General features: G+C 46.4%; 1 protein-coding gene across 7 annotated transcripts in view; it reads right to left on the minus strand.

The window, feature by feature from the left end:
* Nucleotides 1-230: 230 nt before the first annotated feature.
* TMEM268 (transmembrane protein 268) overlaps nt 231-13,346 on the minus strand; it is a 36,672-nt gene continuing 23,556 nt past the window's right edge. For 5 of the 7 annotated variants that reach the window (XM_050759646.1, XM_050759642.1, XM_050759643.1 and 2 more), the window contains 4 exons: nt 12,710-12,820; nt 9,499-9,579; nt 7,827-8,009; nt 231-3,513 (listed from right to left, as the gene is read on the minus strand). In XM_050759646.1, coding sequence (XP_050615603.1) covers nt 3,334-3,513; nt 7,827-8,009; nt 9,499-9,579; nt 12,710-12,820 — 555 coding nt within the window. In that variant the 3' untranslated portion in view covers nt 231-3,333. The remainder of the gene's footprint in view (nt 3,514-7,826; nt 8,010-9,498; nt 9,580-12,709; nt 12,821-13,346) is intronic. The other 2 variants (XR_007719591.1, XM_050759644.1) reach the window with 2 other exon arrangements.

Raw genomic sequence — 13,346 nt, forward strand, 5'->3', positions numbered from 1 at the left:
AAAGAGTGAGTATCTGGCCCAAAATCAACGGTTTGCTCTTTATCTCCTTGCTATGTTATCTCTGGATGCTGAATTCCAGAGATTTGACTAAAATCTTTATTGACATAAATATACCCCATGGCACTGAAATAGGTGAGGTCTGAGGCAGACTGAATAGCCTTAACTGTTAATGACCTGCTACATCAACAAAAATATACATCAGGTATCTACAATATACATGACAAAAAAAATTTTAAGCAACAATTTATTGAGTTTTCACTCAAGTTTAGAATTCAAAGTTGCAAGCACTTGACACTTTTTTACATCATTATTTAATCCTTACTACAACAACCTGCCAAGTACATGCTCTCATCCCCATCCTACAGATGAGGAATGAGATTCAATGAGAGGAAGAACATTGTTCTTAAGTGGAAGAACTTGAATTAGAATAAATGGAACTCTAGAATCCATGCTTCACTCTCACTCGAAGACATCGCACTGCCTCCACGATGGCCACAACTATCACTAACACAGAGCCTTAAGACTTAGGAGCTGGCTGGGCATGGCAGTTCACACCTGTAATCCCAGCACCATGGGAGGCCAAGGCAGGAGGATCACTTGAGGCCAGGAGTTCAAGACTAGGCTGGGCAACAAGACCCTATCTCTCTGAAAAAATTACATTTAAAAAAAATAAATAAAAATTAAATAAAATTTAAAAACTGATGAGCATTCTTGTGTGTAGTATGCGATCTTCACAGCAACCCTGTAAAGTAGGTGAGACAGAGATCGTAGGGATTTTATAAGTGAGGAAACTGAGGCACAGATGCAGAGAAATGTACATTGTGGGCATACCCTGAAAGCCCTACCCACTAGGTGAGACCATCATCCATTCTAAAGAAAGGAAAAGGCAGGAAAAGAAACACACATCAAAGGTTCTTAAGTAGACCTTAAAATTGAAAAACTGCTGCTTTGTCATTTACAAACACATTTTTATTCTCTGTTATTTACTTACCAGGATTCTAGGACTGAATGAGAAATACAGGCTTCTTTCTATTGGTCATATTCACAGCCAACATTTCCTCTGTGCCAGGTCAGAAAGACAGTGGTCACCTCCGTGAATAATTTCCTTGAGCAAAGCTGCTCTCAGCCTTGACTAAAGCAGCCTTTCCAGGGGCTGGTCTATACCCATGGTCTCTCTTCTCTGGCACACAGAAAGTGAATGGTCAGACTCATCTCTTGAATGGTGAGCCACGTGCTTATTACATTTCTTGTTCTCCAGATCCACTTTATTAAAAAGTGAAATGACAATCAGAACGGTTAAGTGACTTAGCCAAGGTCACACAACTTGGAAGCAGCAGATCAGGAAGAAAATTCCAGGTCTGCTAGGTAGGCCAGTCTTCTGTCCAAGGGCATCCTAGGCCCAGGTCATCTCAGCCATGTGGGGTTGCCAGATGTTTCTGCATCTGGATAGACAGGTCAAGAGCTACGAAGGGGCAGAATAAGCTAGAAATTCCCAGAACTTTGGACCTAGAAGGGCCCTTAAAAATCATCCAGGCCGGTTGTGGTGCCTCACATCTGTAATCCCAGCACTTTGGGAGGCCGAGGCGGGCGGATCACCTGAGGTCAGGAGTTCAAGACCAGCCTGGTTAACATGGCAAAACCCCATCTCTACTAAAAATACAAAAAAAAGTATCCAGGCGTAGTATTCAGCTGTAGTCCCAGCTACTTAGGAGGCTGAGGCATGGGAATCACTTGAACCCAGGCGACAGAGTTTGCAGTGAGCCAAGATCGTGCCACTGCACTCCAGCCTAGGTGATGGTGCAAGATTCCATCTCAATTAAAAAGAAAAAAAAAAAAAAAAAATCATCCAATCCACCCATTATATAGATGGGCAAACTGAGGACCAGGCAAAGAAAGCAACTTGCCAAAAATTACACAGCTTGAACTGGCAGATCAGGTCCAGAACCCAGGTCCATAGCAATGTCATCATTCAAGTGAGTTTGGACAGCAATCTGCAAAAGCTGCTGTGAGGATGGCAAAGCAATCAATCTACCGGATTTTTTTTTTTCCTTAGTGGTCCAGGTCATGCACAAAAAGTACAAGGTGTAGTCTCTGTCCTTAAGGAGTTTACAGTCTAGTTAGAAAAACTGGCATATACACAGGAAAACAAAATCAATACCATAAAACATCAGAACAGGCAACAGCTGTATCAAGAATTTAAAGGAGGCAGAGAGCAGCAGGGTTGGCTGTGTGGGAAGGCTTCCTAAAGAAGGGCTTAAGAAAGCTGGACTTTGAAGCATGAATAGGAGTCCAACAAATGGAAAGGAATAGGTATGTCAGTCCAGGAAAGAGCTTCAACCCATAAAGGGGTTTTGTGGGAGATGAAGCCAAAATCGCAGATGAAGGCTAGGTCTTGGGGGCTGGGGATCCTTCAGATGCCAGGTCAGGGCATTTGGACTTGGGTCGATGAAACAATAGGTCTTCAAACTTGTTTCAGGAGCAGATCACTTGGAAGCCTCTGAGCTCTTCACAGAATTCCACAAGTGGCTGATCACACTTCATTCCAGGACAGTGTTTGTGTCGGGAAACATAACCAGTGTTCTACATCTGTAATATAAAACCACAGCCACAAGCGTGCATGCCTGTGAACAAAGTAAGTCCTCAAGTCAAACAGGATCAATCTTTCTCAAATATTCCTGTCAACAGTTATCTGCCCTTGATCTCTTTCTTCTGTGTCTTCTGTAGCCTGTATACTGGTAGACAACATGTACACGTACCACTGCTTTTCACAAAATATGGGGGAGAAAAACATAAAAAATTGAGAGAATTCTGAAAACATTTTTTCTTTATATTGGAAAAAGGCAGTCTGATAATTTTAGGGGTTCAAGGCAACGCCACATAGAACAGTATTCTCTCTGAGCCTCAGTTTCCCCATCTGGCATGAAGGGGTTGGAAATGGAAACATCTGAGGCCAAGTTTTGGACACATAATTTGCCCTGTCTGGTCATCTTCATGCCTCCTGGGCTCTCTGGACAATGAAAGCGATAGGGGTCCAGTCCTTCCATATGTGTCCACAGTTCTAAGCAGCAGAAAGAGTAGCTTTGGTGGGACTAGCTCTGTAACCATCAGCTCCTGCAAAGGCCAGGGGGTCAGCATGAGATGTCAAACAGCATGAGATTTGTGTGCTGGGCCCTGGAGTGAGCACAACACCCCAGTGGCTGACATCACGAGCCCCTTTTGGAGTGCCCCTAGATGCTTCTCTCCTCACCTGGGGCTCCCCATTGGCCATCTTGGGCTCCTGAAGCCTTCCCGACTGCTCAGTCTTGGAGGAACATGAGTACCTTCATCCCTAGGTCACCTGGCCAGGAACGGGCAGCAACCTGTGCCCAGGACGTAGGCTTCTATGAGCTGGCAGGGGCATGGAATTCTCGGAGAGTTCGTGTGTCGTGTCCCCATTGCCTGAGGGAGCTGGGAGGTCACTAGAAGCCGGATGTAGTAGCCGCCAAACACTGCCAGCAGCTGGCGCGCCATTTCCTAGAAGAGGCAGGGAAGCAGATTGAATACCACAGGGGAGCCCCTTGAGGAAAAACGGCTTAGGCACCAGGGGAAGGCCACACTGCTTTCTTGCCCCTGGACCCAGGAGTGATGCTCACTAGGAAGAACCAGGCCAGGTCAGCACCTGGGACTCTCAGAAGATGTCAGCCTGGTCCAGAAGCCCAGCTCTGCAATCCATGGCCTGTGGGGCTCCTGCAGCTTCAGTGTCCTCATTGCCAAGGTGGGTAACTAATTACTGAATGGCAATAATAATACGCACAAAAAAAATACGCAACCTCGAAGCCCTAGAGAAATTACCTAATTTCTAATTATCTAATTTTTTAAGCCTAGTTGGCCGGGCATGGTTGTTCACACCTGTAATCCCAGCACTTTGGGAGGCCAAGGTAAGAAGATCACTTGAGGTCAGGAGTTTGAGACCAGCCTGGGCAACAGAGCAAGACTCTGTCTCTACAAAAATAAAAATAAAATTAAAAATATATTTCAAAAGCATAAAAAGAAAGTAAACCTAGCCAGCCACAAATACATTCTTTTTCCACTTTCAAATGTCTATGAGTCTGTCAAGTACGTGAGATCAAAGTGACTCACTTGAAGAAAATTACTAGTTAAATGTGGAGGTGGGGAGAGGAATATTCCCATTACAGCAGAATTCTTTAATTCATATGAGGTACCTTGTAGATTTGTTTACACAAGTACTCCTAACATATTAAAAGAAACTGCTTACATTTAAATATGACACTGACAGTAAAAGAAAAAAAAGAAAGAAAAACATAAAAAAGGGAAAAAAAGTACTGTATGATTCCACTAATACGAGGCACCTAGAGTAATCAGTTCACAGAGAGAGAAAATAAAATGGTGGTTTCTAGGGGTTGAGGGGAGGGAGGAAGAAGGAAAGGGGAAGTTAGTGTTTAAAGGGCACAGAGCTTCAATTTGGGAAGACGAAAATATTTTGCAGATGGCTGATGGTGATGGTTGCATAACAATGTAAATGTACCTGATGCTGCTGAACCATATACTTAAAATGGTTAAGATGGTAAATTTTATATTATGTATATTTGCCACAATAAAAAAATTTTAAGTAAAAAAGAATTTAAAAATTGCATTTAATGTACTTTTTTTTCTTTTTTAAAGACACAGTACAGCCGGGTACAGTGGCTCATGCCTGTAATCCCAGCATTTTGAGAGGCCAAGGCGGGCAGATCACTTGAGGTCAGGGGTTCGAGACCAGCCTGGTCAACATGGTGAAACCCCATCTCTACTAAAAATCCAAAAACAATTTAGCCGGGCATGCTGACACATGCCTGTAATACCAGCTACTTGGGAGGTTGAGGCAGGAGAATCACTTGAACCCAGAAGGCGGAGGTTACAGTGAGCCAAGATCGCACCATTGCACTCCAGCCTGTGCAAAAAGAGCAAAACTCCGTTTCAAAAAAAAAAAGACATAGGATCTTACTATGTTGCTCAGGCTGGTCTTGAACTCCTGGGCTCCTGCCTTGGCCTCCCTACAGTGTTGGGATTACAGGTGTGAGCCACTGTGCTAGGCCTTACTGCACATTCTTATTAACACAGTTGGTCTGTAAAGATCCATTCACTGGTATAGAAAATGGGATCTCAGGGGAAATGCTTAAATTCCTTAAGCATAGTGTTGAAGCTCTTTCACAATACTTGTGTCCACTCTGAATGTAATGAAATAAGGTGTGGGTTACACTAGGTATGTCTGTAGAGTTAGTAATTAAGAATAGGCTTTAAAGTCAAAAAGGCCAAGAGGGAATTTCAACTCAGCCACTCTATGACTAACCCAGAGCAGTCACTTCACATTATTGAGCCCATTTCCTCATTGGTAGAATAAGGAAAATAGTAGCACTGACCCCTGTAAGTTAGAGTGAGGATTAAAGAGACTAATAGAGGCTGGGTGCATTGGCTCACACATGTAATCCCAGCACTTTCGGAGGCCAAGGCAGGTGCATCACCCGAGGTCAAGAGTTCGAGAACAGCCTGGCCAACATGGTAAAATGCCGTGTCTACTAAAATTACAAAAATTAGCCGGCCATCGTGGCAGACGTCTGTAATCCTAGCTACTCAGGAGGTGGAAGCAATAGGATCGCTTCAATCCGGGGGGTGGAGTTTGCAGTGAGCTGAGACCACACCACTTCACTCTAGCCTGGGCAGAAGAGTGAAACTCCATCTCGGGGGAAAAAAAAAAAAAAAAAGGGAGAGACTAATAGACAGAAAGCATTGAGTCCGGTGCCTAGTGCTCCACAAATGGCATCAATATCTTTCCGTCATTATCACTCAAAAAAGCAGAAACCCCACATGGTTCATAAGATTAGCTTTTGTTTCAAGTTATCCTTTGTGCTAGAAAATATAAAACACTTCAAATAGTTTACCACTCACCAGCTCAGATCGGTCTTCTCGCCAATTTACTCTAAAATCAATAATATAAGAAGCAAAGAACCATAGCAAGAACATTGGCTTACTTAGAATCAGCAGGGCTGGCTTCTGCCCTGGGCTTACTGCACTCTCCCTTTCTGGCAACCTTGGGCAAGTCAGCTGACCTCTTGGAACCTTATTTCACCCATCAAGGAAGAAGGGAAAATAATTCATACCTCGAAGAGTATGCTAATGAATTTTATGCATGAGAAAAATCCGTAAAAATGTAAGAGGTCATTATTACGGTCTTTCCATCTTTTACAGGCCCTGGGTTCCTACTGAAATGTGACCATCTGGCACAGGTTGAGACTTGGGCATCGATTATATTTTTCCTAACTAAATTATAAGGGCAGCTACTTTAAAAACATGTGCACACACACTTGATACTCATGACAGGAAATTGTATTACTATTAGTTGGAATGAATCTGAGAATAATCATTTAAAAGACCCATATTTAATGGGCTATTGCACAAAAACCCACAGATGCATGTCACAAGAAAGTACATAACCTTATCAATCTCTTCTCTTTAAAAAAAAAAAAATCAATAGGATAAAGTGAAGAGGTTAATACATTTATCATTTCTCTCTTTTTTTTTTTTTTTTTTTTTTTTTAAATATTTTGGCAGGGCACGGCGGCTCACACCTGTGATCCTAACACTTTTGGAGGCCGAAGCGGATGGATCACTTGAGCTCAGGAGTTCAAGACGAGCCTTGGCAACATGGTAAAACCCCGTCTCTAAATAAAAATTTAAAAATTTATATAAAAAGATAAAAGATTTTAATAGAGGCCAGGCATGGTGGCTCACACCTGTAATCTCAGCACTTTGTTCAAGTGAGCCACCGCACCACCCTGTCACTTTCTTTTTTAAATAGTGCTACTTGCAGGCTTCCTACTCCCCACCAGTACAAAAAAGAAAGTCTGGGCTGGTTTGGACCTTGAATTCCCAAACCTCTTGGCTAAAAAGATATAAGTGCTCTTCTGAAGTTTCAAATGTCACCTGAGGTCACCATCACTGCTTGTCTCCCCGACAGTGGGTCTGTCCTCATGATGAGAAGAAGGTAGCACAAGCTGCAAACCACATTTTCAGATTTCTGGTCTGCCAGTGCTGAGCCATAGCCAAGAGGCAGCGTGGATGGCAGGACCCAAGGGAACTCTGGGGCGGGAGGAATTGGAATTCAACAGAAATGCAAAGAAGTGGGAGGTCGAGGCAGGTAGATCTCTTGAGCCCAAGAGTTGGAGACCAGCCTGGGCAACATGGCAAAACCCTGACTCTAATAAAAATACAAAAAATTAGCCAGGCATGGTGGCACATGCCTACAGTATCAACTACTCAGGAGGCTGAGGTGGGAGGATTGCTTGAGCCTGGGAAGTTGAGGCCACAGTGAGCAGTGATCACACCACTGCACCCCAGCCTGGGTGACAGGAGTGAGACCCTGTCTCAAAATAAAACGAAACAAAAAAAAATGCAAAGAGGAGTCAACTATCTAACTGCAATTAAAGTAGATGAATGAATGGTTGGATAGATGAATAAAAAATTGATTAATTGACTAAGATCCAAATATTTGTCAATATGTTCATGGTTAAGTAAGTTATAATCTATCAACATGCAACTACCCATCCAATGCAACCATCAAAAAGAATATCCAAGATATTAAATAATGCAACAAAAAGTCCCAACAAATATAAAATGCTTAACTATTTTTTTAAGTGCTAGGGTGAAGAATGAAAAGATCGAAAACTCTGAGCTAGATTTGTATAGTGTCTACCAACTGAGAGAAGCTATGTCCTGGGGAATCTAGGAAGCCTCCACATATGCAATTCCCCCGAGGGAGGATGGCCCCAACTATCCCCAGTGCCTGTTACCTCCGGCTCGGCCTCAGGAACGAGCTGATGAAGCTCAGTCTGCACGAGTGGCCTCTCGTTAGGACAAGAATTGCCAGGCAGGAGAGGAGCATCCTCCAAGTCCTCAGGCCCCTCCGCTGTTACAGGGCTCACCCCAGTCTCCATGACAACACACAACTGGCTCAGTCTGCTTCTCAGCAAGGACTGCAAAGGAAACAGAGAAGGGGCTCAGGAGTGCCTAAATCAGGTGGTATCTGCGAGGCTGAGTCCCTCCCCAGGCTGCAGACAGAGCAGAGGATGAGGTCTCAGACTCAGACGATGACCTCAGAAAAAGCTGGTCACATGGGTGGTATTACATAATTCCCTACAGATGGTCATTAATAGTTTCTAAATATTTTTCCTTTTATGGTCAGGCACAGTGGCTCACACCTGTAATCCCAGCACTTTGGGAGGCCGAGGCGGGCGGATCACTTGAGGCTAGGAGTTCAAGACCAGCCTGGCCAACATTGTGAAACCTCGTGTCCACTAAAAATACAAAAATTAGCTGGGCGTGGTGGCGCATGCCTGTAGACCCAGCTACTCGGAAGGCTGAGGCATGAGAATTGCTTGAACCTGGGAGGCAGAGGTTGTAGTGAACCAAGATGGTACCATTGCACTCCAGCCTGGGTGACAGAGCAAGACTCTGCCTCAAAACAAACAAATAAACAAATGCCTTTCCTTTCATGCCCTCACTTGCTCAAAACAGCCTGGGATGTGGGTATCTTTATCCATCTGTTGCAAATGAATAAACTGAGACTCAAAGCCCTGCCTGAGGCCACATAGGAACTAATGAGCCAGATTCAGGGCTAAGTTACAACTCTGACTTCAAGACCCACTGCAGCCGGGGCTCAGAAAAGGCTGATCCTAGAGAAGGAGTCCAGGCTTCAGCGACAGGAGGCCTGGCCTCCAAACCTGGGCATCACCAGCCAGCTCCATGACCACAGGCCGGTAATAGGTCATCCTGGAGACTGTTTCCTCCTCTGCAGAAGCAGAGCAAGATCCCTCTGGTTTTCTTAATAAATGGTAGAAAGGCACTGTGAACAAGTAAAAGTTGCCTCAATGCATGATACTTTGGGATCCACCAAAATTTATTATTAGTATTATAATTATAAAGAAATATATGGCTGGGCGCGGTAGCTCACACCTGTAATCCCAGCACTTTGGGAGGCCAAGGCAGATGGATTACCCGACGTCAATTCAAGACCAGCCTGGCCAACATGGTGAAACCCCGTCTCTACTAAAAATACAAGAAATTAGCCAGGTGTGATGGCAGGCACCTGTAATTCCAGCTACTCAGGAGGCTGAGGCAGGAGAATCGCTTGAACCCAGGGGGCGAAGGTTGCAGCGAGCCGAGATCGTTCTACTGCACTCCAGCCTGGGCAACTGAGTGAAACTCTGTCTCAGAAACAAAAAAAAAAAAAAAGAAAAGAAAAGAAATATATGCTCACCATAGGAAATGTGGAAGAAGCAATGAGTTAAAAAGAAGCAGAAAAGCAGCCATAATTCCCTAGGCAAAAACAAGCACTGATTGCTCGTAGGTATTCTTCCAAGTAACTTTTTCTTAGACATTTTCCCACCCTTAAGATAATGCAATCGATACAACTTGGCCTCCTGGCTTTTGCTTTGTTTTGCTTTTTCACTGAAGATATCTTACCTCTTGGCTAGTCTTCATTTCTTGAACATGATCAGACAAAAACTGCACACAGTTCTCCAGGTCGAAGTAGACAAACCAAAGCTGTAGGGAGAAGCAGCAGTGACCACTGTGGCTCAAAGCCAGCCCAACCCTGAATTCCCCCTCCCTGAGACAGTCCCATTTAGCCTGCTGTCTGGCAGGAACGTGCCATTTGGCTCCCTCCCAGAGTTCCACACCACGACCACATCTCACTTGCATGGTTGGTAGAAAAATGGCTTTGTGTGCAGGTTTAGAAAAGGTCAAACCCTAGGCCAGATGCAGTGGCTCACACCTGTAATCCCAGCACTGTGGGAGGCCGAGGCAGGCAGATCACTTGAGGCCAGGAGTTCAAGACCAGCCTGGCCAACATGGTGAAATCGCTATCTCTACAAAAAATACAAAAAAATAGCTGGTGTGGTGGTGGACGCCTGTAATCCCAGCTACTCAGGAGCCTGAGGCACAAGAATCGCTTGAACCCAGGAGGTGGAGGTTGCAGTAAGCCAAGATTGTACCACTGCACTCCATCCTGGGTGACAGAGCAAGACTCTGTCTCAAGAAAAAGGAAAGGGAAAGGGAAAGAGAAAGGAAAGGAAAAGAGAAAAAGTTAAACCCTGTTTAAAATGGCTGTGGCTCCATTTCCCACAAGCTGCCGAGCATCCCAGACAGACTCTGAACCCTCCTGGACATCACCTGTCCACCTGAGGCCACCTTCATCCTCAATGGGCGGGGCGTGAACATGCAAATGAGTGAAACCCTTCAGAGCTGACACCTGCAGCCCACAACCAGGTCTGAGGTAATCAACCTGGGTGCTTGTGGGGAGAGAAGCAGGGTGAGAAGTCCGTACCCCATCTGTGCCTCCCCTTCCACCCCAGGGGCCAGCCAGGCTAAACTTAACCAGACCGAAATCCTCCACGTTCATGTTACAACATCCTGTCAAGACCACAGCTGCTGCACATCCTAATTGAAATTCTCAGAGAAACTGGTGGCCCTTGTCCCAAACTCCCATCCACTGGCCACCTTCTCTGGTTCCCAGACCTCCTTCCTCTTAATGACTGACCCATGAGGCCCAAAGTCACAGCCTTCTTGCCAACTACTCTCCCAATGTCTTACCCACAAGGGAGGATTTCTCAAATGATTCCTTTAAAGCTTTTTACTATGAAAATTTCCAAGCATATACGGAAGTAGATGACAGCAACCTATCCTCCTGCTGCAACTGTTCGGTCACCTCATGACCACTCTTGTTTCATCTTCATCCTCACTTGGTACCCATCCCCAACACCCCCACCTCCACTGCACCCCCCAGGGAATCTGAAGGACAGAAGGACATCCCAGATAGTGTATCACCTTATCCCAAGACACTATTTTGAAACCGAAAGAATCCAGTTGTCTAAAAAGATGTGTTGAGACAGGGTCTCACTCTGGCAGCCAGGCTGGAGTGCAGTGGTGGGATCACAGTTCACTGCAGCCTTGACCTCCCGTGCTCAGGTGATCCTCCCACCTCAGCCTCCCAAGTGGCTGGGACTATAGGCATGCGACACTATGCCCAGTTAGTTTTTGTACTCTTTGTAGAAACAGTTTGCCATGTTGCCCAGGCTTGTGTTGACTCTTAGATTCAAGCAATCCACCTGCCTCAGCGTCTCAAAGTGCTAGGATTACAGGTATGAGCCACTGTGCCCAGATGATGTGTCCATTCTTTTTTTTTTTTTTTTTTTTTTTTTTGGGACAGAGTCTCGCTCTGTTGCCCAGGCTGGAGTGTGGAGTGTAGTGGCACGATCTCGGCTCACTGCAACCTCCACCTCCTGGGTTCAAGTGATTCTCCTGCCTCAGCCTCCAAAGTAGCTGGGACTACAGGTGCATGCTGCCATGCCCTGCTAATTATTTTGTATTTTTAGTAGAGACAGGGTTTCACCATGTTGCCCAGGCTGGTTTCAAACTCCTGAGTTCAGGCAATCCACCCGCCTCAGCCTCCCAAAGTTCTGGGATTACAGACGTGAGCCACCGCGCCCAGCCCATTCTTTAGTCATCTATCCATCCACGCATTCATCTAACACATGCCAAGTCACTCTGCATACCAATGGATAAAGGAGATTGGAAGATAAACGAGGCTAAAAAGGACCCCCACATTCCAGGAGCTCCCAGTCTACAATGTCACACTTGAACTGCCGAGAATCTTGTGATGCCATCTGCTTCACTCCAATGTTAGGCAAGATCATCTTATATCTACACCATCTCGGGTGTGATAGGTTCCACAAACATAGGGACCTGCATGTGTTCTCTGCTGCAGCCTCAATCCCTGGGACAGTGCCTGGTACATAATAGGCTCTCAATAAACATTCATGGAGTAACTGAGGCAGGTGCGTGAGGAACCTCTTCCCAGGTCCCCCGTGCACACCTACCCCTGGGCTCCCACCAGGCAAGGGGCAAAGACTGGTGAGAATGCAGATGTGGTGCCGAGGAGGTTTTGCAATTCCACCGGGTAGATCAGGCATGGATGGAGGAACAGGAGAGTTCAGCCAGGATCAGGAGATCTGCCCTAACTGTGTTCCGACCCACCCTGCGACTCCATACTAGTCACTTTGAGATCTCCCCACAACCTTTGGGGCAAAGAGAATGACCAAGCCAGGCAGACAAGGCCTTCAGCATCTGACCTGCCTCTCCGGCCTCATCTCTCCCCGCTGTGTCACTCTGGTGTAGCCCCAGCCATGGTCAGCTCCATGCAGCCCTTCAAAGGGACCCTGTGTACCTTGCCTCTCAGCCTTGTCGGGGGCTGTCCCTTTGCTATAAGGCCAGAGAGGCTGCTGTGGACTATCTCACTGTATGCCTGTCATCCTCTGCCAGGACAGGGACCTTGTATGGGCCCCTCAATGTCGTCAGTGTCCAACCGAGGGCACAGCACATAGGAGGCTCCGTCTGTCTGCTGAATAAATGCCAGGTGAGCAGCAAGGTTTGGGCGCTATCTGCGCTTCCCTTCCAGCCCTGCCACGTGGAGGTTCCAGGCCACTGGTTACAAAACAGAGAAGGTGTCTTGAGGAAGAAACACCAGGGCAGGGAGGAAGGAAAGGGCTGCCGACAGCCATCTCATTAGCAGACTACTGCAGACACTGTGCAGGTTGGGAGAACATGAGGCCACTGCTCTCCATTAGCCCAACGTAAAACTGGGCCATCAGGAAGAGGTCACTATGAGACACAGCACCTGAATCACACTCTGGCATCCTTCCACCGTGTCTGTCACCCCCAGCAGCACCCGATGTCTCAGGAGGGCTCCATTGGCAGCTGCCAGCCTCAGGTCCGTATTGGTGTTGGCCTGTAAGACAAATGCCAGGCCCATCACCAGACCTCCACACTACTGGGGAACTCCCGGGCTCTGGGCAGTAGAAACACACCATCCCACCCCTAGATGCCAAGGGACAATCCCCACCCTCAGGACTGTCCCATTTCCTCCCCTATTAAATGGGCTGGGGTGGAGGCAGGTGCAGTGACTCATGCCTGTGATCCCAGTGCTTTGAGAGACTAAGGCAGGAGAATTTCTTGAAAACAGGGGTTTGAGGCCAGCCTGGACAATGTAGCGAGATGCCGTCTCTATAAAAAATTGTTTAAAAATTAACTAGGTGGGGCCAGGCGCAGTGGTTCACGCCTGTAATCCCAGCACTTTGGGAGGCCGAGGCAGGTGGATCACAAGGTCAGCAGTTCGAGACCAGCCTGGCCAACATGGTGAAACCCCGTCTCTACTAATAATACAAAAATGAGCTGGGCGTGGTGATGCACGCCTGAAGTCCCAGCTATTCGGGAGGCTGAGGCAGCAGAATTGCTTGAACCCAGGAGGCGGAGGT

This window comes from Macaca thibetana, chromosome 15 (genome assembly GCF_024542745.1).
Source record: "Macaca thibetana thibetana isolate TM-01 chromosome 15, ASM2454274v1, whole genome shotgun sequence".
NCBI lineage: Eukaryota > Metazoa > Chordata > Mammalia > Primates > Cercopithecidae > Macaca > Macaca thibetana.